Source organism: Pollachius pollachius, assembly GCF_949987615.1.
Source record: "Pollachius pollachius genome assembly, chromosome: 2".
NCBI lineage: Eukaryota > Metazoa > Chordata > Actinopteri > Gadiformes > Gadidae > Pollachius > Pollachius pollachius.
Genome location: NC_136935.1, coordinates 51,249,075 through 51,274,137, shown reverse-complemented (window position 1 = coordinate 51,274,137; position 25,063 = coordinate 51,249,075). Strand labels below are relative to the sequence as shown.

The following is a 25,063-nucleotide window of genomic DNA, read 5'->3' as shown; positions in this document are numbered from 1 at the left end:
TTTTTTTTTTTTTTCTATAATCAGGAAGCCTGATTAGAAAATCCTAAATACAACCCTAACCTAAATTGAACAAATCAAAATGTTCACTTCGTAGCGTACATGTATTGCATGAACATTGTGCCTATCACCATCAGGTCACAAGACAAAGACGAAGGAAATCTGAATAGTAAGGCCTCCCTGTTGAAGTAAAGCTCATGATCGCAACCGGAGTAGAAATTCTAAAATCCCGAACAGAAAATCTATTTTACCTCCTACTGTCCCATGTATCGACTTGGTTTCTTACATTAAGATGCAAAACGGCCACATTGCGCAATGACGGCTTGGTTGGTCTATAGAACTGAGGTCAGCAGATTGCTGCTCCTACTTACCCTTGTGTCGATGCACGGCTCCGATTGGGACTCGTTCTAACCACCTGTTCCAATAAGCCCAGCTCTCTGTCAGACCCCATATAACACTCCGTCTGTAACCAATCCTTATTGGATCAGGACACAAGTTCAGCCTCAATCGCCGCTGCACCCAACAAGGTCAGAACCTGGTCAAGTAAGGTGGGGATTAAGTATTATTTCCAACGTACCCAGTCATGTTTTCATTTAAGGATGCAGAGGAGTCTTGTCAAACATCCCGTGTGTCAAGACCAAAGTGTGGTTTTATGAAATCTTAAAAGTCAAACCTAAAATTCATCTTTCCAACCACTTCATATGAATGTACGAGAGTATGCAACACAAGACTTCTACCCAGTCAAGAGGCTCTTGTTTAGTCGGTTGGTTTCCCCTCACCCGAGAAGTCCAGTGTTGAACATTTAACAATGTACACAATACTGTAGGGACCTTCAAAGCACTTTAAATGCTTAATACAAAATTAGTATTTAGCTTTTTATTTTTATCCAAAGCGACTTTCAATAAGTACATTTGTTAGAAAGAAAACAATAGCGCCTGTATCGTAAGGAGGTTCATAAAACCAGGGACCAACATCGCTAGGTTAACCCATTCCCCGTATACAACAAAGATATCTAGGGTAAGACGCTACACAATGCAAAGCACTTTTTTTAAGTGCCAGGGCGTGCGACATACAATAAGTGTGCAAGACTGGTGTGGCTTTGCAAAGTCCAGGTGAACTCTTAACAGGCTCTGAACAGCGCTTTCACAGGCTTAATTTAGAAAACATTAACTAGGTGAACAGAAGCCATTAGACACCAATGTACAGTACATCTTCCATATTTTATTAATACATTAAAATCATTCTAAAAAATTTACATTTTCTCTTTGTAGTTACAACAATTCTGCATTAAAATCACATACAAGTCGTTGGGATACATAGATAGCAAAGCCTGCGATTAGATTTCAAGGCTGTAGAGTACCGGGGTTCTCCACCATAACCATAAGACCGCTCCAGTAAGACTGCTCCAGTAAGACCGCTCCAGGTCCCGGGATCGACCCCGTCCCGTGCCCGCCTAGTCCAGCTCCCGTCGGGGCAGCACCGTGCGGTACAGCGAGGTCCCCTTGGCCTGGAAGAAGGTTAACACCATCTGGTCCTCTGAGACCTCCCCGTGGACGAAGCCCCCCAGCGTGGACGCCTCCCCGGTGAAGAACCGCACCGCGCCCTTGGGCACGTGGTGCCAGTGGCGGACGTCAGGGTCCAGGAAGTTACCGGCGCCGCTGACCACGTAGCCCACGTCGCTCTCCACGATGTACTGGGAGGGGAGGCAGACCATTAACCCTTCACTGGGTGTACTGGGAGGCAGACAATAACCCTTTACTGGGAGCAGACATTAACCCTTTACTGGGAGCAGACAATAATGCTTACTGGGTGTACTGAGAGCAGACATTAACCCTTTACTGGGAGGCAGACATTAACCCTTTACTGGGTGAACTGGGAGGCAGACATTAACCCTTACTGGGTGAACTGGGAGGCAGACATTAACCCTTACTGGGTGAACTGGGAGGTAATGGGAAGCAGATATTAACCACTGGGCGTTTGGCACAAAGCGTTGATTCATGTTAAGACAATATTCTAAATCAAGGGTCCCCAGAACGTTATGGTGACCTGACCCCCCTGTAGAGGGAGTTATTCAGCAGGAACATACAGTCTAACTGACTTGCATTTGAATGTAAATGGACTGCATTTACACCACGCTTTTCTAACCAGTGGCCAGTCAAAGTGCTTTACAATACGGCCTCACATTCACCCAGTCATGCACACATTCACACACCGACGGCGGAGTCAATCCCGCAGGGCGACAGCCAGCTGGTCAGGAGCAGTCAGGGTGAGACGTCTCTCTCAGGGACACCTCGACACTCAGGATTTGGAGCCAGGATTCGAACTAGCAACCTTCCGGTTACCAGCCAACCCACTCTACCTCCTGAATTTATACTTTCTAACACATGAGACATATCATCTACAAGTCTCAGCAAAACGAGTCACGTTTTTAGTGTTAGTTGGTCTGGCTCTCCCAGAGGTTGTTGGATGTCTTACCCCACCCAGGGTAGTAAGACGTCTCTACCCCCTTGTGCCCCGGGCCAGGAGGTTTTATCAGGCAACCGTGTTGCATGATAACATCGTTCCTTTCATCACTGGACTCGATCAAAGGTTGTGCAAGGTTTTCCTCATGATGCTCCAAGTTAACACAAGAACCATTGTTCAACTTTATTATCATGATGATAGGAGCCTTTTCGGAATTGGCTTTCCTAAATTTAGACGGCTCTATCGAACGGCCCCTGAGAAACGAACTACAGAATAAAGTTGGTATAAAAACAGAAAGACAGGTTTGTGACCTGTTTTTTCCAAAACTTATTCTCATCCATATAGAATACAGGAAATATTATACTTTGTGTATAGTATATAGTAATTCTCTCATTAAGCAGACGCTTTTATCCAAAGCGACTTACAATAAGTACATTTGTCAGAAGAAAAATAAACACTATATCGCTGTCGGAACAGTAAGGATGTTCATAGGACCGAGTGCAGAGAACTAACAATCACTAGGTTAACCCATTCCCCGTATACAAAAAGGAAAGTTAAGATAAGACACTACTCGATGCCAAGCACTATTTTTAAGGGCCAGGAGGTATAACGTACAATAAGTGCGTAAGAGGGGGGGTAAGGCTATCTCCTTTAAACATAGAGTAAATGTCTCCCATATGTCCACCCCCCCACCTCCCTGCTGTGCCTCATGAGCCGGTGTGAACTCCCCCCCACCTGCAGGTTATGGTCGTGGCCACAGAAGTAGGCGGTGGCGTTGTGCTTGACCAGCAGGGGGTGCAGCATCTTCAGCAGGCACTCGGTGGGGCCGTGCTCCGACACCGACCACACCGGGTAGTGTCCGGCCACCAGCAGGAAGTCCGCCCTGGACTTCTTCATCCTGGCCTTCAGCCAGGTCAGCTGGCGGCCGGCGTCCACGGCGCTCAGCGGGCGCCGCGGCTTCTCGTCCACGAAGTCGTCCGAGTTCCCGCACAGCATCACCGTGTCCAGCATGACGACGGTCAGGGTCTTGTCCGTGGAGGGGATACGGAAGTTGAGCTCGTAGTAGAAGTAGGGGAAGCGCCTGGAGAGAGGATGGAGGTCACAACACAAGAGGGCAAAAGAATAAATAAACTTAGATTACTCCTTTAGACAATTGAAGCTCTTTTCAGACTCACCTGTTAAGAGTTCACCTAGAGTCTGCATGGCCAAACCCCCTTATGCACTTAATGTATATTCTATGTCCTGTCATTTAAAAAAAAAAAAAATTTGTACCAAACATTTTGTAGCATCTTATCCTAGCTATCTCTGTTGTATACGGGGAATGGATTAACCTAGCGATTGTTAGTGCTTGGCATTTGGTTCTATGAACATCCTTACTGTACGGACAGCGATATATTGTAGCATCTCTTTCTTCTGACTAATGTACTTATTCTAAGTCGCTTTGGGTAAAAGCATCTGCCAAGTGCCCTTAATGTTAATGTACCAGCTGTTTGGAAGCGCATGAAAGCCACATGTTTCGAATTTAAGACATATTGTAGTCTTTGTTGACCAAAGGCCTTAAAATCCAATCCTCCCACCATCTGCTGGACTTGCGGCTGTAGTCGATCTGGGCTCTCACGTCCCCGGCGTGGTCGTGATTGCCGGCCAGGACGTACCAGGGGATGTTCAGAGACTTTGCGGTGAAGACCGACTCAAACGTGTCCTAGGGTAAAAGACAAGGGTTGGGCATCATTATTGCAGTCATACAAAAAGTAGCAGCCAAATTAATTCAATTTATATAAATATATGGAGATAGATCATTTAAATCTAATCTATCCATCTATTACGGATGAGGATAAGGTCCAAATGCAATTATTTTTTTAAGAGTTCTGACATTAAAAAGTCAGAATAAAAATTTACTTTAAACTTATAATTCTGACTTTAAACTCTGAACTCAAAAACAAAATCACCTGCGGCCCCAACCCTTTTCCCTACTTTTTCTATAGAAAAAACTAAATAGATTGCGTCGACTGACATTAAACCGAGGAGAGTCCACACTGTCAACGCCGGTGTAGTAGAAGTTATCGCCCAGAGCCAGAACGAAGTCCGCTCCCATCTGCTTGGCGATCCTCCCCATCTCCCGAGCGGTGGTCTGCTCCACGGGGGTGACGTAGGGCGGGTAGGGCACGCCTCCCCAGTCCCCAACCGCCAGGAACTTGATGGAAGACCTGTTCTCTGGGGTGAAAGGGTCCCAGGTGTTATTGTATTGTTGCGTCATTTGTCCAAACACGCAGACGTATTTAAGGGAATGATAAACGTACTGCTCCCTTGCGGTAGGTCTTGAAAGAGAGTCGGGTAACATTGGGCCATGGGGAGGGCGACCAACATGATGTTTAGTAGTGCAAGTGCCATCTAAAAAAAGAGAAAAAGTAGAAGATAAACAACGACTGCAATTAACCCACTAGCAAATTACCCACTAGAGACATCACTACTCATGACTTTACGCTACCAAGTGACTTAACTCTCCCAAAACATTAGCTGACTCTCACCCTGCACCTCGACCTCCGCTCCCGGGTAGCAGAGAGACAACAACACGCATGCTTTAAAGATCTGGCATCGTCTGGAAGGTGATCTGTGATTGGCTGAAGCCAAATCGTACAAGCTTGAGATAATGGACCCTAATTAGAGGAACCTAATTAGAGAGCCCACGGAGGAAATCACAGACCGTCCCCGACACAAAGAAAGACCCTTCTGTATTGAAGTCTGAAACGACCACCGTCGACCTCCACGTCTACCAGTAACATATACAGACATGTATAATTGTCTCATAAAACCGTTGAATCCACGCGAGATAATCCAGGTCGAGTGCTCGTATCAATTAAGAAACAAAGCTTCTTAAAAGTGCATATCGCCCCGCAACGACCCGGGTTCGATTCCTGCCCGCGGTCCTTTGCTGCGTGTCTTCCCCTCCATACCCCCGTCTACCGCACTCTATAACAAAGCATACAAACGCAAAACTAAATCTCGCAGGAGATGGTCCGCAGAAACTAAACTCACCGTGACGGAGGGCTGAGCGGTGAGACGTCTCCGTAGCCCCAACCCCCTCACGGTCCAGGCTTTTATCAGCCCGGGCTGGGCCCCCGATTGGACCCGGGCTGGGCCCCCCAGGCGTGATGGTGCCTCACGGGCTGAGTCATTCGGAGAATACAAGGTCATGAGATCATGTGATGCTCCATACAATAAGATTGTTTACTTTATTTCCATTATTTCCACCTCAATGGGATCTTTTGTTCGTCTACTTAAAGCCCCGTGTTTGACCCCGTCTGCTTTCATTGAGGTTGTAAATCAGTCTTTAATGCATCCAAGCTTTTCAAAGTTTCACTTAAGTAAAAGGTCATATCGGTATTTAAGTATTGATATACTGAAGACATTTTTAGGCGAAGTTTCTTACTTTTGGATTTAAAGTCAGTACCCACCGTTCACCTTTCAAACTCAAGCCCAATTTATCAAGTTTATTTAGATGTGCCGTATTCTGAGATTTGTACCCAAACCGAATATCGAAAGAGCTCTTGTGAGTAACAACACAAAACACACAATCCCACACACGTCATATAACCACCAACAAGGGTTCAAATTAGAGGTGGTTCGGTCGCGAACTGATTCGTTCGAACGAACGATCCGAACTGGTTCTTCTCTCTCGTTCGCGTCGTTCGCGTCGGTCGTCTCGTTCGCGTCGTTCGTGACTCAGAATTGACTCCTCCCAGACCCACGACTCGCAGACAGTTCGTTCAGGAAGACGAGGGACCGAGGCGACTCACGGCACACACTGTTGCTTGCACTGCACCAGGAGCAGGTTATAGTTATAACTAGGCTTTACTTAGTTAGCTTCAACGATACATGAAGTAAACATACTTGGAACGTCCATGTAGGCCTACGCAGCATGCAGGTATGCGCAGGTGATGCCGTATGATATGCCGCAAGGCATATCATTATTAACTAACGCATTATCTCTGAGGTGAAGTAAAGCCTCAGGTGGTCCGTTACATTTTCTTGTCAAGTAGCCTGGTGTTTACATTTTAGGGTTAGGGTTTCACATTGTTCCTTTATCTCGGGTATTTTTGTAATATATAAAATTAACGATATTGACTCAACTTTCAGGATAAAGTGATTCGATTCGCCATTCGATTCACCGGAAACTCGACTGAACCAGTTCAGTCGAGTTTCCGGTAGCATTGAGTCTGACTGACTCAGCTGAGAACCATGCAATGGGTGCATTGCATGATGCGATTCACCGCTACCGGAAACGGAAACTGGACTGAACCGGAAACTGGGCTGAACGAACGTACGAACGATTCGCGAACGACTCATCTTGGCGAACTGACTGACGCGAACTGGTTCACGTAAACGAATCATTGAATCCACCTCTAGTTCAAATGACTCGAATAACAAGATCACGTTTCAAAATAAAAGTTCTTAGTATTTATTCTCAAAACAAGACGACAGCACTTAACCGACACAGGTAACAGAAAACATTCTTAGTCAGAACCACCGTGGAGCAGTCAGTCAGTCAGGTTAGTACACAACCTGGAAACAAAGGTCAGCCTGCTCAGATACAAAGGACATTTATAAAAAGACACAACAGAAGAAGCAATGTTTTACAGGTCACCTTTACATTCATGTCAACATACAGGATAGAGGATGGGTCGTTAAATAATAGTCAAACAGCTAAAGGTCAGGATTTGACGCAGGCTTCACATTGTAACATCGTCTGACCGACGTGTGCGTTAAGGACGAGGAGTACAAAAGGAAAAAATAACACCAGCACTGTTAAAAAAAATAAAAACTAAAATAAAAAGGAACTGAAGCTAAAATTATCTCCCAGGAAGTGGTGGTGGACTGTTTAGTGTCCGGGCTCTTTGAGGAACAAGCATCACCGGGCTGCGCTCCTTTAGAGCGGTTCCTTTTAGAGCGGTTCCTTTTAGAGCGGTTCCTTTTAGAGCGGTTCCTTTTAGAGCGGTTCCTTTTAGAGCGGTTCCTCAGGGCGGAGGGATGGGGGGGGGGGGGGTCAGCGCTCAGAGCCGCTCACTGATAGTTCACGTGCCCGTACCCGGGGTAGGGGGCGGCGTTCTGCCCGCCCTGGTCCGGGTACACCCCCCCATAGCCTTGCTGCTGGGGGGGCTGCCAGGATGCCTGGCCCGACCAGCCTGGGGGGGGGGGGGGGGGGGGGGAAGAGGTCAGAGTCTTTATGAAGTCACATCCACAACAAACATGCATATTTTATTGCGAGCTCTCAAATAAAGCGCTGAAATAAATACAATAAAATGTGTTCCGAGCTCCCCTCGACCGATAAATAAATCAAATGAATACAATACAATGGAATAAAAGTAAGTCAAAATAACGAGTGATAATATGATCAAATACATTGTGAATAGTTCATGTATGCACGGTAAATATACATAGTGCAGTATAAGTTATTTAGTTGGCTGATGGCTTGTGTGTTGGAAAGTTTAAATTCACGGTGTACAAGTCTGGTGGGAGGCGTGTGGCTCAGGAGGCAGAGCGGGTTCACTGGTCACCAGAAGGTCGCTGGTTCGATCCCCGGCTCCTCCTAGCGGAGTGTCGAGGTGTCCCCGAGCGAGACGCCTCACCCTGACTGCTCCCGACGTGCTGGCTGTCGCCCTGCGTGGCCGACACCGTCGTCGGTGTGTGAACGTGTTTGTGAACCGCTGTAGGTCGCTTTGGAAAACAGCGCCTGCTAAATGCCCTCGATCTAAATGGGGCTCGGTGGGTCGATCAGTCTGGAGTTCCAACAGCCTTGTGACTATTGACTATTGATTAGGCAGCGTCAGCAGCCTTCTGACAACAGAGAGAACTCAACTCATCCACCTCAAGCGTCTTACAAATCAAAACAAGGGACGGCATGTTCCCCGCCTTACGATTACTGGGGCCCTCCACCTGAACCCCAGACCCGAAGAAGGTGTGGTTTATCGTCTCCCCCCCGCCCCCCCGACTCACCGTAGTTGTAGTTCTGCCCCCCAGTCACCGAGCTGGGGTAGGCCGTGCTGTACATGGAGTAGTCCGCCTGGCCCTGGGGGGCCGCGCCCTGCTGCCCCGCCCCTGGGGGCGGAGCCACGCCCTGCGGCGCCATCTGCGTCAGCTGCTTCTTCTTCTCCTCGCCGTAGCCGTAGCTGTAGGGGCTCTGCTGGTCGGCGGGGGGGGGCATGGAGTGGTAGCTGGCCGGCTCCGCCGCCGCGGGGGCGGGGCCAGCGGCGGCGGGCGGGGCCGGGGCGGAGACCGGGGCGGAGACCGGGGGGGCCGAGTAGGTGTAGGAGCCCGCGTCCGGGTAGAAGGTTCCGTAGCCGGCGGCGGCGGAGGCCGGGGCCTCTCCGCAGGGGGCCGCCTGGGGGCCCTTGGGCGGGCCGGGGGCTGCGGAGGAGAGGGTGACGTCAGAGGGGCTGAGGTGACCCCCGGGGGGCGGGAGGTGCAGTGGTGGAGCCGTGCGTTATGTGTGTGCGTGCTTTAGTTTCCAGACGGGTGGTGGGGTGTGTGTTAAGGGCCGATTATGGTCCCACGTTCACGCAACGCCAGGGCGGTCACGGACCCCGTACGTCCTCGCGGGCCCTCTTTGCGTCCGCCGCAAAGAGGGCCTGACGTGCGCCTCCCAAAAAGTCCAACCGCCCGTCGAGGCGACGCAGCAGCAAGGGCTGTGATTGGTCCGCTCACTAAAACCCGACGCAGAGCCATAAAGCTGCCTTCCCATCCCCGCCTCCGTTCACTTCAACGAGGGAAGGGCGGCAGAGCGGAGGCGGTTACTAAAGCGGCTGTAGGCCAGGAAGCGGTCACCGCCCACGTGAACGCGCACAGATTTTGCCCTACCGCTCAGCTTTCCGGCAGCAGCAGCTGCTTAATGACTCCTACAGAGCAACCCGACACGAACCACAGCACAAAAAACAATGTCGATTTTCGGGAAACTCTTCCTCTCATCCGGGCGCTTTAAGCCTTCTCTGTGAACACTCGGCTTCGTCCTCCTCCGCTCCCTCGCCCCCCCTCCTGCCAACCCCACTCCGTTGTGATTGGTTACCTCCCGGAAGAGCGTGTTGCAGCGTTACCATGCATGGAAAATCCGGATTGTTCTAGGTAGATAAATCCCGGAAATTTGAACAAGTGAATGGCGACCGGCGTCCCTAGTGTTTAGCGCTCTGCACAGCCGCCCCAGACGGTCGGAAGGGAACACGTCTAAATGCATGTACGTCATTATTTGACACTTTAGTGTGGTTAAACATGACTATAAATCACTATAACAACGTTCATAGGTCATAAAAGGCGAAAAAGCATAATAGGTGTTCTTTAAAGGTTCACGACTGCGTTGAGGCGTCTGCGTGGTCATTGCGTTGCGTGAACGTGGAACCATAATCACTATTCATGTGTGTGTGCGTGTTTCAGTTCTAGACGTGAGGTAGTGCGTTGTGTGTGTTTTCGTTTCTTTCCAGGGCGTAGTGCGTCTGTGTTAAGAAGGAACAACACTCACAATAGCCTCCACCTGAAGTGTTCCCATAATTGTAGTTTGCTAAAGAATAAAAAAGGAGAATTCAGGTAAATTTCCCTCCGACGGAAGCGGCCGCAGCCTGTACCCTAGTGAGGTCACGGTGAGCGTTGACCTCTGTGGGTCGGCCGGGGGTCAACTCTTACTCTTGTTGTACTGGTTTCCTCTGGAGTACGGCCTTCCTCGTCCTCTTCCTCGCCCCTTCCAGGGGTGGTTTCCCGGGTCCGACGGGATTCCCCTGATGGTCCCGAACCCGGGGATGTGCTGTGGGAGGAGCCAACCGGTCATTAACCAATCAGAGAGCTGAACCTGGGATGTGCTGTGGGAGGAGCCAACCGGTCATTAACCAATCAGAGAGCTGAACCTGGGATGTGCTGTGGGAGGAGCCAACCGGTCATTAACCAATCAGAGAGCTGAACCTGGGATGTGCTGTGGGAGGAGCCAACCGGTCATTAACCAGTCAGAGAGCTGAACCTGGGATGTGCTGTAGGAGGAGCCAACCGGTCATTAACCAATCAGAGAGCTGAACCTGGGATGTGCTGTGGGAGGAGCCAACCCATCATTAACCAATCAGAGAGCTGAACCTGGGATGTAATGTAGGAGGAGCCAACCGGTCATTACCAATCAGAGAGCTGAACCTGGGATGTGCTGTGGGAGGAGCCAACCAATCATTAATCAATCAGAGAACCTAATAATATTATATCACAAGAATGCACAACTATTTAACAGGTCATATTCATATATTACAAATTATTGTTATATCTTATATTATATAGTTTATAATACTATATAAAACAATGTAGTATTGTGCATAAATCATACAAACATTAATTTATATAAAACAGTTTGCTTAGAATATTTGAAATTTTTGGACACAAAAATCTGGAATGACTTTGGTTTGGATTCCAGTCCTCACAAAGTGCCCACCTTCTGTGTAATGTCAGGGTACAGTACCCCGTCTCTAACCTACCATGTCAGGGTACAGTACCCCGTCTCTAACCTACCATGTCAGTGTACAATACCCTGTCTCTATCCTACCATGTCAGGGTACAGTACCCCGTCTCTAACCTACCATGTCAGGGTACAGTACCCCGTCCCTAACGTACCATGTCAGGGTACAGTACCCCGTCTCTAACTTACCATGTCAGGGTACAGTACCCCGTCTCTAACCTACCATGTCAGGGTACAGTACCCCGTATCTAACCTACCATGTCAGGGTACAGTACCCCGTCTCTAACCTACCATGTCAGGGTACAGTACCCCGTCTCTAACCTACCATGCCAGGGTACAGTACCCCGTCTCTAACCTACCATGCCAGGGTACAGTACCCCGTCTCTAACCTACCATGCCAGGGTACAGTACCCCGTCTCTAACCTGCCATGTCAGGGTACAGTACCCCGTCTCTAACCTGCCATGTCAGGGTACAGTACCCCGTCTCTAACCTACCATGTCAGGGTACAGTACCCCGTCTCTAACCTACCATGTCAGGGTACAGTACCCCGTCTCTAACCTACCATGCCAGGGTACAGTACCCCGTCTCTAACCTACCATGTCAGGGTACAGTACCCCGTCTCTAACCTACCATCTCATGGTACAGTACCCCGTCTCTAACCTACAATGTCAGGGTACAGTACCCCGTCCCTAACCTACCATGTCAGGGTACAGTACCCCGTCTCTAACCTACCCTGTCAGGGTACAGTACCCCGTCTCTAACCTACCATGTCATGGTACAGTACCCCGTCTCTAAGCTACCATGTCAGTGTTCAGTAACCCGTCTCTAACCTACCATGTCAGGGTACAGTACCCCGTCTCTAACCTACCATGTCAGGGTACAGTACCCCGTATCTAACCTACCATGTCAGGGTACAGTACCCCGTCTCTAACCTACCATGTCAGTGTTCAGTACCCCGTCTCTAACCTACAATGTCAAGGTACAGTACCCCGTCTCTAACCTACCATGTCAGGGTACAGTACCCCGTCTCTAACCTACCATGTCAGGGTACAATACCCCGTATCTATCCTACCATGTCAGGGTACAGTGCCCCGTCTCTAACCTACCATGTCAGGGTACAGTACCCCGTCTCTAACCTACCATGTCAGGGTAGGTGACCCTCTTCTGTGTACCCTACCATGTCAGGGTAGGTGACCCTCTTCTGTGTACCCTACCATGTCTGTGTAGGTGACCTTCTTCTTGGGGAAGTCCTTGCTGAAGGCCGAGGCGCCCCCTGCGGAGTCGGGGAACAGCTTCTCCAGGGCAGCCAGCGCTGCGTAGGACTTGGCCTCCTTCTTGTTGGAGCCGCGGCCCTTGAACTTCTGCCCGTCCACTTCCACCTGAGGAGACCAACCACGACCCCCATGAAGCTCTGGGCTGGAGGAGCTCCGACATGAGAACCCTCTGGAGGAACGGGAACTAGAACCCTCTGCAGGAACTCAACGTCCTACTCTGGGGGACGCTGTCGCATTGTGTGTTTTCTTAACCGTCCTTCTCTGTATTGTATTTCACCGTGTTCTGTATGTTCCTAAAACCCATGAATAAAGTTGACCTGTATGCTTCAGGGTTCTGTAGGCCGTCGACAGGCCTTGAGACTGAGAGTCGGGAGGCTAAAGGTGTTGGCATGTGACTAGAGCTGCGGTGAAAGAATGAAAGACAAGCTCTCCTGGTTCTGGAGCAGAGCCTGGGAGGGACCCGGCACCACCCACCTCCATGATGAAACACTTCTCGTGGGAGCCCCCCGTCTCGGCAGACAGCTCGTACTTCAGGCTGCGCCGCTTCTCGTTCAGCTCCATCACCGGGTTCTTCCCGTGCTTGGTGAGGATGGGGCCGGCCACGCCCTGAGGAGGAGGAGAACACACAACAACGTTATCATCCACCGAGCCGTCCACCACCATGTCGGCCCTCCACGCGACCAAAGCTAACAGGCTAACAAAGCTAACAGGCTAAAAACGCTAAAAGGCTAACAGGCTAACAAAGGTAACAGGCTAACAAAGGTAACAATGCTAACAGGCTAACAAAGCTAACAGGCAAACAAAGCTAACAGGCTAACAGGCTTACAAAGCTAACAGGCTAACAAAGGTAAGAAAGCTGACAGGCTAACAAAGCTAAAAGGCTAACGAAGCTAACGAAGCTAACAGGCTAACAAAGCTAAAAAAGGTAACAAAGCTAACAGGCTAACAGAGCTAACAGACACTCACGTCTTCTGATCCGGAGGCGGAGGCGATGGAGGCGCTGCCCGCCGCCTTGCTCCCCTCTCCCTCCACAGGACCCTCGCTGGGTTTGGTCTCTGACCCAGTGGGCAGACCCAGCTCCTGCAGCACCTGGGACAGACAGAAGCAGTGTTCATTGAGAGCGGCACATGGCTCAGGAGGCAGAGCGGGTTGGCTGGTAAACTGGTTCGATCCCCCGGCTCCTCCTAGCTGAGTGTCGAGGTGTCCCTGAGCGAGACGCCTCACCCTGACTGCTCCTGACGAGCTGGCTGTCCCGCTGCGTGGCTGACTCCGCCGTCGGTGGGTGAATGTGTGCATGAAGGGGTGCAGTATTGTAAAGCACTTTGAGTGGCTACTGCTTAGAAAAACGCAGTATAAATGCAGTCCATTGAGCAAAAATAAGTCTCTGAGGCCTTGTTGTTTACCGTTCACCAACTCCATCTCCTGGAGAGCATTTCAATCTTAAAGGTGACCTATTACACCACCAGGTGTGAGTGTGATTAGCCGTTACAAGACGTTTTGAAAACCTGCCTCTTCTGACATCACAAGTGGGCGTGTCCACCTAGATATATGCTGGATAGATCAGTCTACCAGCCTACCCAGTGGGCCGTAGCAAACGTTGCTCATGTATCATAACAGATCTCCTCCATCGCCACTCCCCCACTCGCTGCCTACGCTCCGCTGATGCCAACCTTCTCACCCCCATCACCAAGACCAAGTATCGCACCCTGAGGGACAGAGCCTTCGCCATCGCCGCCCCTACCCTCTGGAACTCCCTCCCTCTGGCCATCCGAAACTCACTCTGTTCATTCAAAAGTCAACTTAAAACCCATCTCTTCAGGACCACCTACAACATCTGACAAAACATCCTCCGCCACCTTCAACTCTCTCCCGCTCTCTTAATATGTTGCCTATTGTTGTGGTGTTGTTTGTTTTTTCCCTTTTGTGTGATTGTCTGTACTGTCTGTATGTATTCCTTTCTTATTTGTAAAGCGTCTTTGAGCATTTAGAAAAACGGATCAATTATTATGATTATTATTATACTTAGGAGACGTAAGGGCCTCCCTTTACCTTGGTGGCCACGTTGAGTTTGGCCACTCTCTTGGAGGGGCCGGTGGCCTCGTAGGTGGTGCTGTTCAGGTCCACGGCCATGGTGAACACCGGCTCGTGGACCGGGCCCACCTGGGAGACGAGCCGGTAGTCCAGGCCCGGCTTGTACTGGTTCAGCCGCATCACAGCATTCATGCAGAGGTCGTCCGAGACTGGGGGGTCAGCAGGGACACATGGGGTCAAGGAGGATCACGACATCATTGTCACTTATTGTTTGTCGTACGTCCTGGCACTTAAAAATAGTACTTAGCATGGTGTAGCGTCTTATCCTAGCTATCTCTGTTGTATACGGGGAATGGGTTAACCTGGTGATGGTTAGTGCTTGGCACTCGGTTCTATGAAAATCCTTACTGTACCGACAGCGATATATTGTTGTTTCTCTTTCTTCTGACAAATGTACTTATTGTAAGTCGCTTTGGATAAAAGCCTTGGCTAAATTCCCTAAATGTAAAATCTAAAACATCTTAAAGGAAGGATCCCACTGTAACAGGACTAACTATATACTATATGCTATACTTAATACTCACAGGACTTCCTGTCGAAGCGGTTGTGCTTCTGGAACTTGAGGAACTTCCTCTGCTTGCTGTTGAGCTGCCGGTCGTCGGCTGGGTTCTCCATCTCCGGGTACGCCCTCTTCACCGGCTGCTTCAGCGGCCCGGACAGCTCTATTTGGGCTGGAACCAACAGGGGTTCATTAGGGACAGACCTCACTGCAGGACATGGGCCCCAACCCAGTCGACACTGACTGAACGTGTCGTTCATTGAGGGCAGTGACGAGCGAAGCACCTTTGATGTCTTTGATGTTGGCTCCCGTTAACCTCTGCGGTCGGACCGGCACGATGTCCATTCCCAGAACCTTGTGGAGCTGTCTGAACGCAGAGAGCCTCAGGGCATGCTGGGGAGAGAATACACAGAGCCGTCAGCTTAGCACAGGAGGAAGACAAGTTGGCTGGTAACGGGAAGGTTGCCGGTTCAATCCCTGGCCCCTCCTGTCCGAGTGTCGAGGTGTCTGAGGCTGCCGCAATGTTTGGTTGACATTCACACACAGGTGTGTGAATGTGTGTGTGTGAACCGTTGTGAGACGCTTTAGATCAAAGCGTCTGCCAAATGCCCTAGAGCATTGGTTCTCCAAGTGCGGCCCGCGGGCCAATGGCGGCACGCAGAAACATTCCTGGCAGTCCGCAATGACATACAGATTTAAGTAAATAAGTATTTTTTTTTATATCAATATTAATTTAAACAAAAATAAATAAATATAAAGAGAAGAGTCGACTCTCTCTAGCTTTCAATTAAATCCTGTTACATTTGTTAGTTTTAATCCGACTGTACATTACTTTGAAACGATGAACCTCAGTTTCGTGATTTAGACCTCACTTGACCTCACTCCCAGAGGTCCACGGTGCAATTTCTTTTTTCACCACTGGGATGCTGACGGCGTCTCCCGTCTAATTTTTTTCCTTTGGCGGCCCTCAGTCAAATTCTGGGTTCCTAAATTGGCCCTCAGCTGTCAAAACTTTGAGAACCCCTGCCCTAGAGTTAACACAAGTCTAGAATCAAGAGTCCTCCTGCAACCCTTTGAGGAGCTGGACTCACCTGAGCGCTCGCTGTGAGCTCCTCTCGCTGCTGCGGTTCCAGGTGGGCGATGGCGTCCGTGGATTCTCTTTCACACGGGTCCTTGATCCCTGGGCCGCCTACACACACACACACACACACACACACCGTCCTCAGTTATACACAAGTAGACTGCATGCATAACTCTTAATGTCAATGAGGAGAAGAGAAAGGCTTAATGAATGTTCGCAAATCCAAAGACAGAGGTGGCCTTGTCATCATCTCTTAAGACTCATTTGAGAATCACTTTAATCACACACACACACACACACACACACACACACACACACACACACACACACACACACACACCTGACCCCAACACTTAAGCCCAAGGCTTGGTATTCCTAGCCGTGACCCCCCCCGTGTGAAGCCATAACGATGACCGACCTTCCAGTAGGATTCCGGACGCGATACACTCCAGGACGCGTCGGAAGGCCTCTCCCACTTCCATCGGTCGCTCGTACGTCCTGATGGACTTCTCCACCAGCAGCTCCAGAGGCTGGGGACGGGAACACAAGGGGAACACTGCAGTTACAGACCACACAATGGTCTGGGAAAGCCGTTCATATGCAGGTGGCTTAGTCCAATTAAAGGTGGACTCATTCATTTTTACAAACTTTTAACGTCATGTAAAAAAGAAAAAAGAAAAAAGAAAAGCATGCAATTTTTTTTATTTGAATTTCTTAAATGACAAATAGATGTTATGAATACTATCTTATGCTATAAACACTATCTTATTTTATAAATACTAGCTTATAAACACCAGCTTATGTTATAAACATTATTTTATGTTATTAACACTAGCTTATGTTATTAACACTAGCTTATGCTATAAATACTATCTTATGCTATAAACACTAGGGTTATAAATACCCTAGTGTACTAAAATAATATCTTAAAGGGATTACATTATGCCACCACGTGTGAGTGTGCCATTGCAAGCCTGCTGAAAAGCCGACTTTCAAATAGCTTGTAATTGCTCATGCTAATGCGAAGGCTAATGCTAAGGCTAATGCTAAGGCTAATGCTAGTGCAAAAACGAGCGTCTCTTACCCATCCTGACAGGGGGGCCCAGGCGGGCACACGCTTACAGAGGTCCCTCATGACGCGGATCACGATGACGGCGGACTTCATGTCGTTGACCTTCGCCTGCGAACCCAAGCAGTGACAGGTCAGGTCAAAGGTCACCGTCGCTGACCTCAGATGACCTCAGCCTGACCTCAACTGACCTCAGCCTGTCACTGTCTACCTGAGGAGGCCCGCCTCCGTCTGGACCTTTGATTAGGGTCAACGCTTCCACTAAGTATGCTATCCAAGGTCAGTTAACGACCTTGATCTGAACTCAGAGGGGGGGGGGGGGGTCGATGGTAGGGATGTGCAATTAATCAAAATTGTATTGTGGTTTCAAACTTTTGGGCATCCAAACTAATATAAATCGAGTTCAAATGATTATTATTTATTCATTTATTTATTTTTTGTTGATCTATACAAATCTTTTTATTCATTCAAAGTTTGATTGAACAGCTAGATACACATTATGTACATTATTTTAAATTTGAACATTATCTTTCGGCTGTTTTTTTTTTCTTTTTAAGGAGATATTTCAAAGTTCTCAGTTACAAAGAGTTTTTTTGGAGACAAATTCTGAATAAATGCATCATGTTTTCAAACTCAAAAGTGATCGTCGAAATAATCGTGATTTCGATTATTTCCATAATCGAGCAGCCATATACACTGGGGTTAAAGGTCAATACCACTGGTTTGTTTGAACCCGTGGATACAAACCAAGGGTATTGAGGGTAAGGAGGATCCTGGTGTTAATGGACATCAACATCTTAAACAGAGGAACTGGGGACAGGTTTATCAACACTGAGAGGACAGTTACACAAGCATGTGCACGTTCTGTGTTTAAACTCAAATCTACAGGACTAAAAAGTGTTAGACCTGCTCTACGCACGACCTATTCTCAACAGCTGCAGCAGTAGAACGGCACAGGCACAGGGACAGGTTTAAAGACATTTCTGGAGTACAAGTAAGGACTGGGATGCAAACCTGGAACCACTTAGCGTGGCGGAGAGAGGCCAGGGCGGTCAGGCATTTCTGCCTGTCCAGTACATCCGGCGGGTCGACGACCGTTTGCGTGTCTAGTGACGAGGTGGAGCAAGAAGACAAGGTACAGTTTGACCAAGGGGGGTGCCTCTGTCTGCAGCTCAGGGAGCGCCCACGTGCCCAAAGCATCGACAGCAAGGGGAGGGGAACCCAGGGGGTGGTAAACTACCTACCTAACACTGTGTGTGTGTCTGTCTCTGTCTGTGTGTCTCTCTCTCTCTGTCTGTCTGTCTGTCTCTCTCTGTGTCTATGTCTCTCTCTCTGTGTTTCTCTCTCTCTGTGTCTGTCTCTCTCTCTCTCTCCCTCTGTCTGTCTGTGTCTCTCTCTCTGTGTGTGTGTGTGGGTCTGTGTCTCTGTTTGTGTGTGTGTCTCTGTGTGTGTGTCTCTGATTGTCTATTGGCTGAGGCTGTCTATCCAATGTGTGCCGTGCTCCCCCTGGTGGTACAGGGGGGAGAGGTCTCGGCTTGCCTCAGCCTCTCTGCCCTGGGTCTGCCGCTTTGCCCCCTCGTCATGAGACAGCGTGTCCAGTTGGTCAAAGGTCCAGCGTCCCTAAAAACTTAACACACTAGAAGGCAATCAGTTGTAAATCAGAACCATTTAAAGAATCTGGAAGTCTGCTCCGCCCTGCAGCAAAACTGATAGCGTCCCACCCCCCCCACCCCCCCCCAACCATGAAGGCGCTATACAGCTCCTCCTGGCCAGTCATCCCTCCTGCTCTACGTCAATTAAAACACATTCAGACTAGAGTTGTTCCAATACCGATACCACCATAAGAAATTCCTCCGATACTGTCTAAAATGCAGCATTGGTTATCGGTGAGTACGTAAGTCTATGCGCCGATCCGATACATCAAGTGACTCATTTACTACACGGGCAGAGAACATCACAAACACTACGGTGCAGCGTTCGCTAACGGTCGGAGGTGGGAAGTCGGAATGGGAAACACCTCATCTCCGAACTACGAGCGATCGAGCTACCAAGTCGGAAAAACACGGATGCTCACGCTAAACTACAAGAATAACAAAAAATATTATAACTATAGATTATACATGTAAATGATCTGGTTCTGAAAAGAACACTGGTGACAGTAAGTGCTGTTAGTAGTTATAATGCTACATGCTGTATATCGGTATATACTCGGCACCGGCCGATACTCAAGTTCAGGAATTGGTATCGGGAATGGAGAAATGGTATCGGAACATCTGTAATTCAGACCATTCATCCACACATTTGCACGCCAACCCTATTTTGCACCTCAGGTTTTCCTGCTTGCGTCTGGACTCACCCAGGATTTCCCCAGAGCCAGAGGCCGAAGCCATTCCCTTCTTGTTTCATCAGTTTTGCTGCAGTTAGAATCAGATGTACAACTTCTGCATAAAATCCATGCACTTCGCGCTTTTTTTTTTTTTTTCCATTCTCAAAACATGTCCTCACGTTCCACCTGAGCACAGCTAGGGAGTCAGGAGCCTGAGCTACGGCCACCACATCAGGAACAATGCATCATTCACCACTGATGCGGCCGTGTGGCAAGGCGACGACTGGGGCCTCAAGAGAGACGCGAGGCCCCTGGTCCAGTCCACTAACGAGGGCAAGGGGCCGAGTCCCTGTAGGGCCCCACTGAGGTCCGTAGCGGGGGGGGAGACAGCAGACACGGCGGAGCGGGGGGGGAGAGGTGACGGGTCAGTGGAGCCGTACAGGGACCCTGCGGGCTGGAGGCCGTACCTGGGTCTGTCGGGGCCTCCTGCTCCGTGCGGATCAGCGGGGAGGTCAGGTGGATGGTCAGGGTGAACACCAGCTTCTTGGTGCTCCTGACGACGATGGCGGCCTCCTCGGGGCTCTGGATCACCTCGTATTTGTCCTTGGTGACCACCTGATGGAAGACACGCAAGACGGCGCGGGACGGTGAGGGCACACTGCGTACATCTCACCGTAGGGGGAGGCCCCGTCTTTACTTCTTCATGCCTAATCACGTCGCCTTGGTTCATGTCACGTCAGGTATCGACGCTTACACTCGGGCCGTTTAGAAGACGCCTTTATCCAAAGTGACTCTTCACAGCACACGTTCACACACCGACGGCGGAGTCGACCGCGCAGGGCGACAACCAGCTGGTCAGGAAAAGTCTGGTCGAGGCCTCTCGGTCAGGGACACCGCGACACTCCGGGGCGACTTGTAACCTGAGGGTTGCTTGTTCGATCCCCGGCTCCTCCGGGGATCGAACAAGCAACCCTCAGGTTACAAGTCGCCCCCCCCCCCCCCGTCCCCGTCCCCGTCCCCGTCCCCGTCCCCGTCCCCGTCCCTGTCTACCTCCTGAGCTAAGCCGACGAGATATAAGAAAACGCCTCAGCCATCCGGCGGGCGGCGCTACCTGCAGCTGCTGGTCCAGCAGCTCCCCAACCCGGCTGAGCAGGGCCCCGGTGGGCTTGTAGGCACACAGCAGCACCAGCTCCAGGTCCAGGTCACCGGTCAGCAGCAGCCCCTTGGCCACCAGGCCCACCCGCATCACCCCTCGTAGCACACGCTCCACCGCCTCCGGCCTGGGGGGGGGCAGAGGTGTTAGCAAAGGGGCTGATTCGGTACCGCTTGGTTGTCGTTAGGGCTGGGCGAAAATATCGATTCATCAACGCACTGCAATTCATTTGTTCTCGATTCAATTTCGAGTCTGAATTTTTTTGACATCGATTATTTACGTTAAAAATAGAAAAATAGAAAAAAGAAGCATACTCGGTCATTGTAATCTAGAAGCGGGTATGCCTAGCTGTACTTTCCCTTTTACTTTAGTCCACGTTATGTTTTTCACTTTTATGCTGCAAGTTTAGCTCAGGAACAATACTATACAATGGTGTATTCCCTTTTTGCTAGTTAAAGCACGATGAAATTAATTCTGAGGTTAAATCTAAATAATATTTAGGTATTTTTGATCAATATCAAATCGAAATCGATTCAAGACCTAAAGAATCGAATTGAATTGTGAGGTACCTGGCAATACCCAGCCCTAGTTGTCGTCACGTTGAGGCGAAAATAAACGGGCACAGTTCAACTCGGTACGAATTAGGACATGATTTAGGTATTGAAGGTGCAACCCGAGTTTAGTTAAGTGCTAGTTTGACACTAACAAGTTGTTACTCAGGATTTAGTGACAACTTCCCTCGCACTTTTAGTAACAAACTCAGGCAATGTTCAAATGATTCAATCAGTGCACTTGAACCGGAGATAGTGTAGTTATGACCGTTAATAAGGTACGACACAGAAGGACAATAAGAAGAGGAATCTAGGGCGCTCCGGGGGCGTAGTGGATAGAGCGTGACCATATTGGCGCCGGCCGTCGTGGCAGTGGTCGCGGGTTCAAGTCCGACCCGTGGACCTTTACTGCATTTCATTCTCCCCCCCCCCTCTCTCTGTCTCCCCATTCCAGCTCTGTACTGTCAAGTAAAGCCTGAAAATGCCCAAAAAATAATCTAAAAGAAAAAAAAGAGGAATCTCTGAGATCATTGATGTCCTTTTCCTCCAAAAGGTTGGCCCTCTTCCTCTCTGGAAGGAAAAGGTTTCCTTGCGCCTTTCCTCTTGAGGGGCGGTTCTGTACCTCTCTGCCTCTGGGGTCTCTGGAGCGGCGGGTTTCTCATCCAGCGTGTCGGACACGGCCTTCAGGGCGCACTCCACGTGGGAGATGATGACCTGGACGGCCTCCAGCTCCTCCGAGGAGGGGTACACCGACGAGTGCTTGGCCATGAGGTGCCGGTCGTAGGGCTGCAAAGGGGGCATACGGGGGGCTGGGGCCTGGAGTACAGGGAGAGGGCGGGGTTGCATTTACATTAGTGATTGACAGATATATGGGCCAATGCAATTCAATCAAAAAAAAATCCCGGCATGATTTACAGATAGTTCAAGAAATGTGACTTTTTTAAATTGAGACTTGTAACATTTGTTATCATCATTGTGTCTTTTTTTTTTGCTGTCGATTGAGGGAGCTAATGCAGAATCGGCTCCAAATATCGGCTCAAGAAAAACGGTATCGGCGTATCGGTCATCGGCTAAGGCTGATGAAAAACAAATTCCTAATTAACATTGAGGGAGTTTAGTAGACGCTTTTATCCAGAGCGACTTACAATAAGTCCATTTGTCAGAAGAAGGAGATACAACAATACATCTCTGTCGGTACAGTAAGGATGTTCATAGAACCAAGTGCCAAGCACTAACCATCACTAGGTTAACCCATTCCCTGTGTACAACAAAGATAGCTAGGATAAGATGCTACACGATGCTAAGGACTATTTTTTAGTAAGTGTGTAAGGAAGGAGTGTCTTGAGTCTTTAGCAGTGGCTGGTGAGCGATCTGCGGTCCTGACGATGGAAGGGAGCTCTTTCCACCACTGTGGTGCCAAAGTTAAGTATAAGTCATGGCAATGACCAAGTAGGGATGGAACAAGATCCAGAATCTAATGTATGTCTTAAATGTATTTGTTTTCTCTAAAAGGCATTTGAGTGCGGTTGAGGTTGAATTTAGAAGAAAGTTCATCTTTTTTACTTTATATCTATAGATGTATGTGTCCTTTTGGTCATGTTCCTACTGGAAGTGAGTAATCATGGAACACATGGAAATAAACAATAAAGCAGGAAGTAGAAGAAGGACACATTGAAAAATAGGGTGGAAAGAAACAAGCAGAAATAACAACTTGGAACTTCCTGGGTCAGTAGGATAATGTCACGAGTATGATTCAAATCGAATACTGATATTTAATCTAAGAAACAGAAATGTTAACAAGTTGTTGGATGAACCTCATGATGGGAAGGGAAGTCCTCGATCTCCTCTATAGCAGCGATGTAGTCGTGGTACTGCCTTAGCTCCTCCTCGTAGCACAGACAGTCGTACCAGTAGCGCAGGTCCTCGTATCTACACACAAGAGTACATTTGTCAGAAGAAAGAGAAACAAAAGTCTATCGCTGTCCGTACAGTGAGGATGTTCATAGAAACAACGAGCGCTAACAACCGCCGGGTTGGCCTGTTCCCCGTGCACAACACACCGGCGGTCGGACTTTGTGGAGTGGGAGAGGTTGCTGGTTCCACCAAAACAAAAGAAGATGTTGTACAGACTGTAATATCTGGGCGGTGGTGTGTAGTACTGTGTAGTATTGTGTAGTACTGTGTAGTACTGTGTGTGTACTTGTGTGTAGTACTGAGGATGTACTGTGTAGTACTGTGTTTGTACTTATGTGTAGTACTTGGTCATACTGTGTAGTACTGTGCAGTACTGTGTAGTGGTGTGTAGTACCGTGTAGTACTGTGTTGTACTCTGTAGTACTGTGTAGTACTCTGTAGTACTGTGTACTTATGTGCAGTACTGTGTAGCACTGTGTAGTACTCTGTAGTACTGTGTACTTATGTGTAGTACTGTGTAGAGGTGTGTAGTACTGTGTAGCACTGTGTAGTACTGTGTAGTACTGTGTACCTGTCAAAGTCGTGGGGCAGCAGGCGGTGGCCCTGCTGGATCAGACTGTCCCAGGACAGCAGCTCCTCGTAGGCCTTCCCCTCGTCCCACACGTGGAAGGGCGGCGCTGCCTCGGAGTCCATGAAGGCTCAGCCTGGACCGGAGTCGGGAGCTCAGTGTGGACCGGAGTCGGGAGCTCAGTGTGGACCGGAGTCAGGAGCTCAACCTGGACCGTTCCCCGAGATACCGGAGTCGGGAGCGCAACCTGGACCGGAGTCAGGAGCTCAGTTTGGACCGGAGTCAGGAGCTCAGTTTGGACCGGAGTCAGGAGCTCAACCTGGACCGGAGTCGGGAGCGCAACCTGGACTGGAGTCAGGAGCTCAGTGTGGACCCGAGTCACCTGCTGGGTGGGGCAGGGGGATGACTTCAGGTGTGGACCAGTTTCACCTGCTGGGAGAGCAGAAGGATGGACGCCACATGAATACCATCAATTCAATGTAGTGAACGGTAAATGTTAAATGGGCTGCATTTTCACATTGCTTTCCTAACCAGTGGCCTCTCAATATTGCCCAACATTCACCCATTCATGCACACATTCACACCCCGACGGCGGCGTCAACGAGACAAGGTGACATCCAGCTGGTCGGGAGCAGTCAGGGTGAGGCGTCTCGCTCAGGGACACCTCGGCACTCAGCTCGGAGGAACCGGGGATCGAACCAGCAACCTACCGGTTACCAGCCGACCGGCTCTACCTCCTGAGCCACATGCCACATGCCACCCCAGTAGTAATGAGAAACGTTCATAAATCCAGGTTGACAGTAAATAATAACGTTGTTTTATACACATGTTGTTGTCAATAGTGTTCATTGAGGTCATGAGATGCAAAAAAAACATGTTATTGGATGTTGCTAGGGATGCCAAACACATTGTGTTGGACAGAAACAGTAACCTCGTTCCTGCAAATGCTTCTTAACTTCAGTTAGATAAATACTGCAGTTAGAGACAATCCCATTAACATGTTAAGGGTAATAAAGTAGAACAGTAGAAGGCCAGTGGGCTAGGAGTAGCTTAGCCACGGCTAGCAGGCTAAGCTCCAGCCGAGGCTAGCAGGCTAGTAGAGCTAGCAGCAGAAATAGTTGAATTGATTGCTTTCCCGGTCCCGTAACAGCGGACCCTCTTCCTCTTTCAGAACCGAGGGTTGTTTATACTTGTGTGAAATGTTCAACTGAATGCAATCTCACCCTTTACCGAGTTGTAAAGAAACCCTTTTCGATTTGTTGTCTGTCTGTGTCAGTGGCGTCCCCTAGTGATGACGTCAGGAGGAGGGCTGCGGTTTCTTGGGTTTGAGATCGTTTCCTTCCCGTTTGCGGTTCAGACGTCCGCACGATTCATAACACGAAACCGCATAGATCCACATTTATTTCAAACCACTCTGAGACATGGTTTCAGAAATGTGCGGTTTCGGACACCTGATCCGCCGGCTCCTTCTGGACGGTCGGCCGACACGCACAAGACTTATGCGGTTTCACCAAAAAAGTCGGCTCCGTGTGGCCGATCTGGTCTGAAGATGGGATCTGGACTGGACCAGAGATCTGGACTGGACCAGACATCTGGTCTGAAC

At 49.3% G+C, this 25,063-nt stretch overlaps 2 protein-coding genes across 5 annotated transcripts; both read right to left on the bottom strand.

Moving 5' to 3' along the window:
* Positions 1-1,450: 1,450 nt before the first annotated feature.
* acp5a (acid phosphatase 5a, tartrate resistant) lies at positions 1,451-4,851 on the bottom strand (the record flags this gene model as incomplete). The annotated part of the gene is made up of 5 exons (XM_079731105.1): positions 1,451-1,690; positions 3,196-3,541; positions 4,038-4,162; positions 4,475-4,674; positions 4,761-4,851. 5 exons carry the CDS (start codon positions 4,849-4,851, stop codon positions 1,451-1,453), a joined length of 1,002 nt encoding a protein of 333 aa, XP_079587231.1.
* A 2,071-nt stretch (positions 4,852-6,922) lies between these two features.
* On the bottom strand, positions 6,923-24,762 carry ilf3a (interleukin enhancer binding factor 3a). Of its 4 annotated transcripts, none has more exons than XM_079730665.1 (20): positions 24,684-24,762; positions 23,464-23,892; positions 22,793-22,907; positions 21,601-21,794; positions 20,386-20,554; positions 19,742-19,889; positions 17,963-18,054; positions 16,964-17,059; positions 16,298-16,409; positions 15,890-15,987; positions 15,083-15,191; positions 14,824-14,970; positions 14,258-14,448; positions 13,175-13,297; positions 12,683-12,814; positions 12,149-12,313; positions 10,129-10,246; positions 9,968-10,006; positions 8,455-8,865; positions 6,923-7,643 (listed from the first exon to the last, which is right to left on the bottom strand). In XM_079730665.1, exons 2-20 carry the CDS (start codon positions 23,583-23,585, stop codon positions 7,522-7,524), a joined length of 2,703 nt encoding a protein of 900 aa, XP_079586791.1. In that variant the 5' UTR covers positions 23,586-23,892; positions 24,684-24,762; the 3' UTR covers positions 6,923-7,521. The 4 variants fall into 4 exon arrangements, with proteins under 4 accessions (XP_079586791.1, XP_079586792.1, XP_079586793.1 ...); XM_079730666.1 differs by having other exon boundaries at positions 23,464-23,889; positions 24,684-24,741; XM_079730667.1 differs by having other exon boundaries at positions 24,691-24,736.
* Between the last annotated feature and the right edge of the window lie 301 nt (positions 24,763-25,063).

What these genes read in the sequence shown, in the direction of transcription:
- ilf3a (XM_079730665.1), bottom strand. Translation starts at nt 23,585, where the DNA reads ATGGACTCCGAGGCAGCGCCGCCCTTCCACGTGTGGGACGAGGGGAAG. An exon ending in GCCACGCTAAGTGGTTCCAG is followed by an intron (nt 17,060 to 17,962) that starts GTTTGCATCCCA and finishes TTGGGTTCGCAG; the next exon opens with GCGAAGGTCAACGACATGAA. An exon ending in GTCCGGAATCCTACTGGAAG is followed by an intron (nt 15,988 to 16,297) that starts GTCGGTCATCGT and finishes GTGTGTGTGTAG; the next exon opens with GCGGCCCAGGGATCAAGGAC.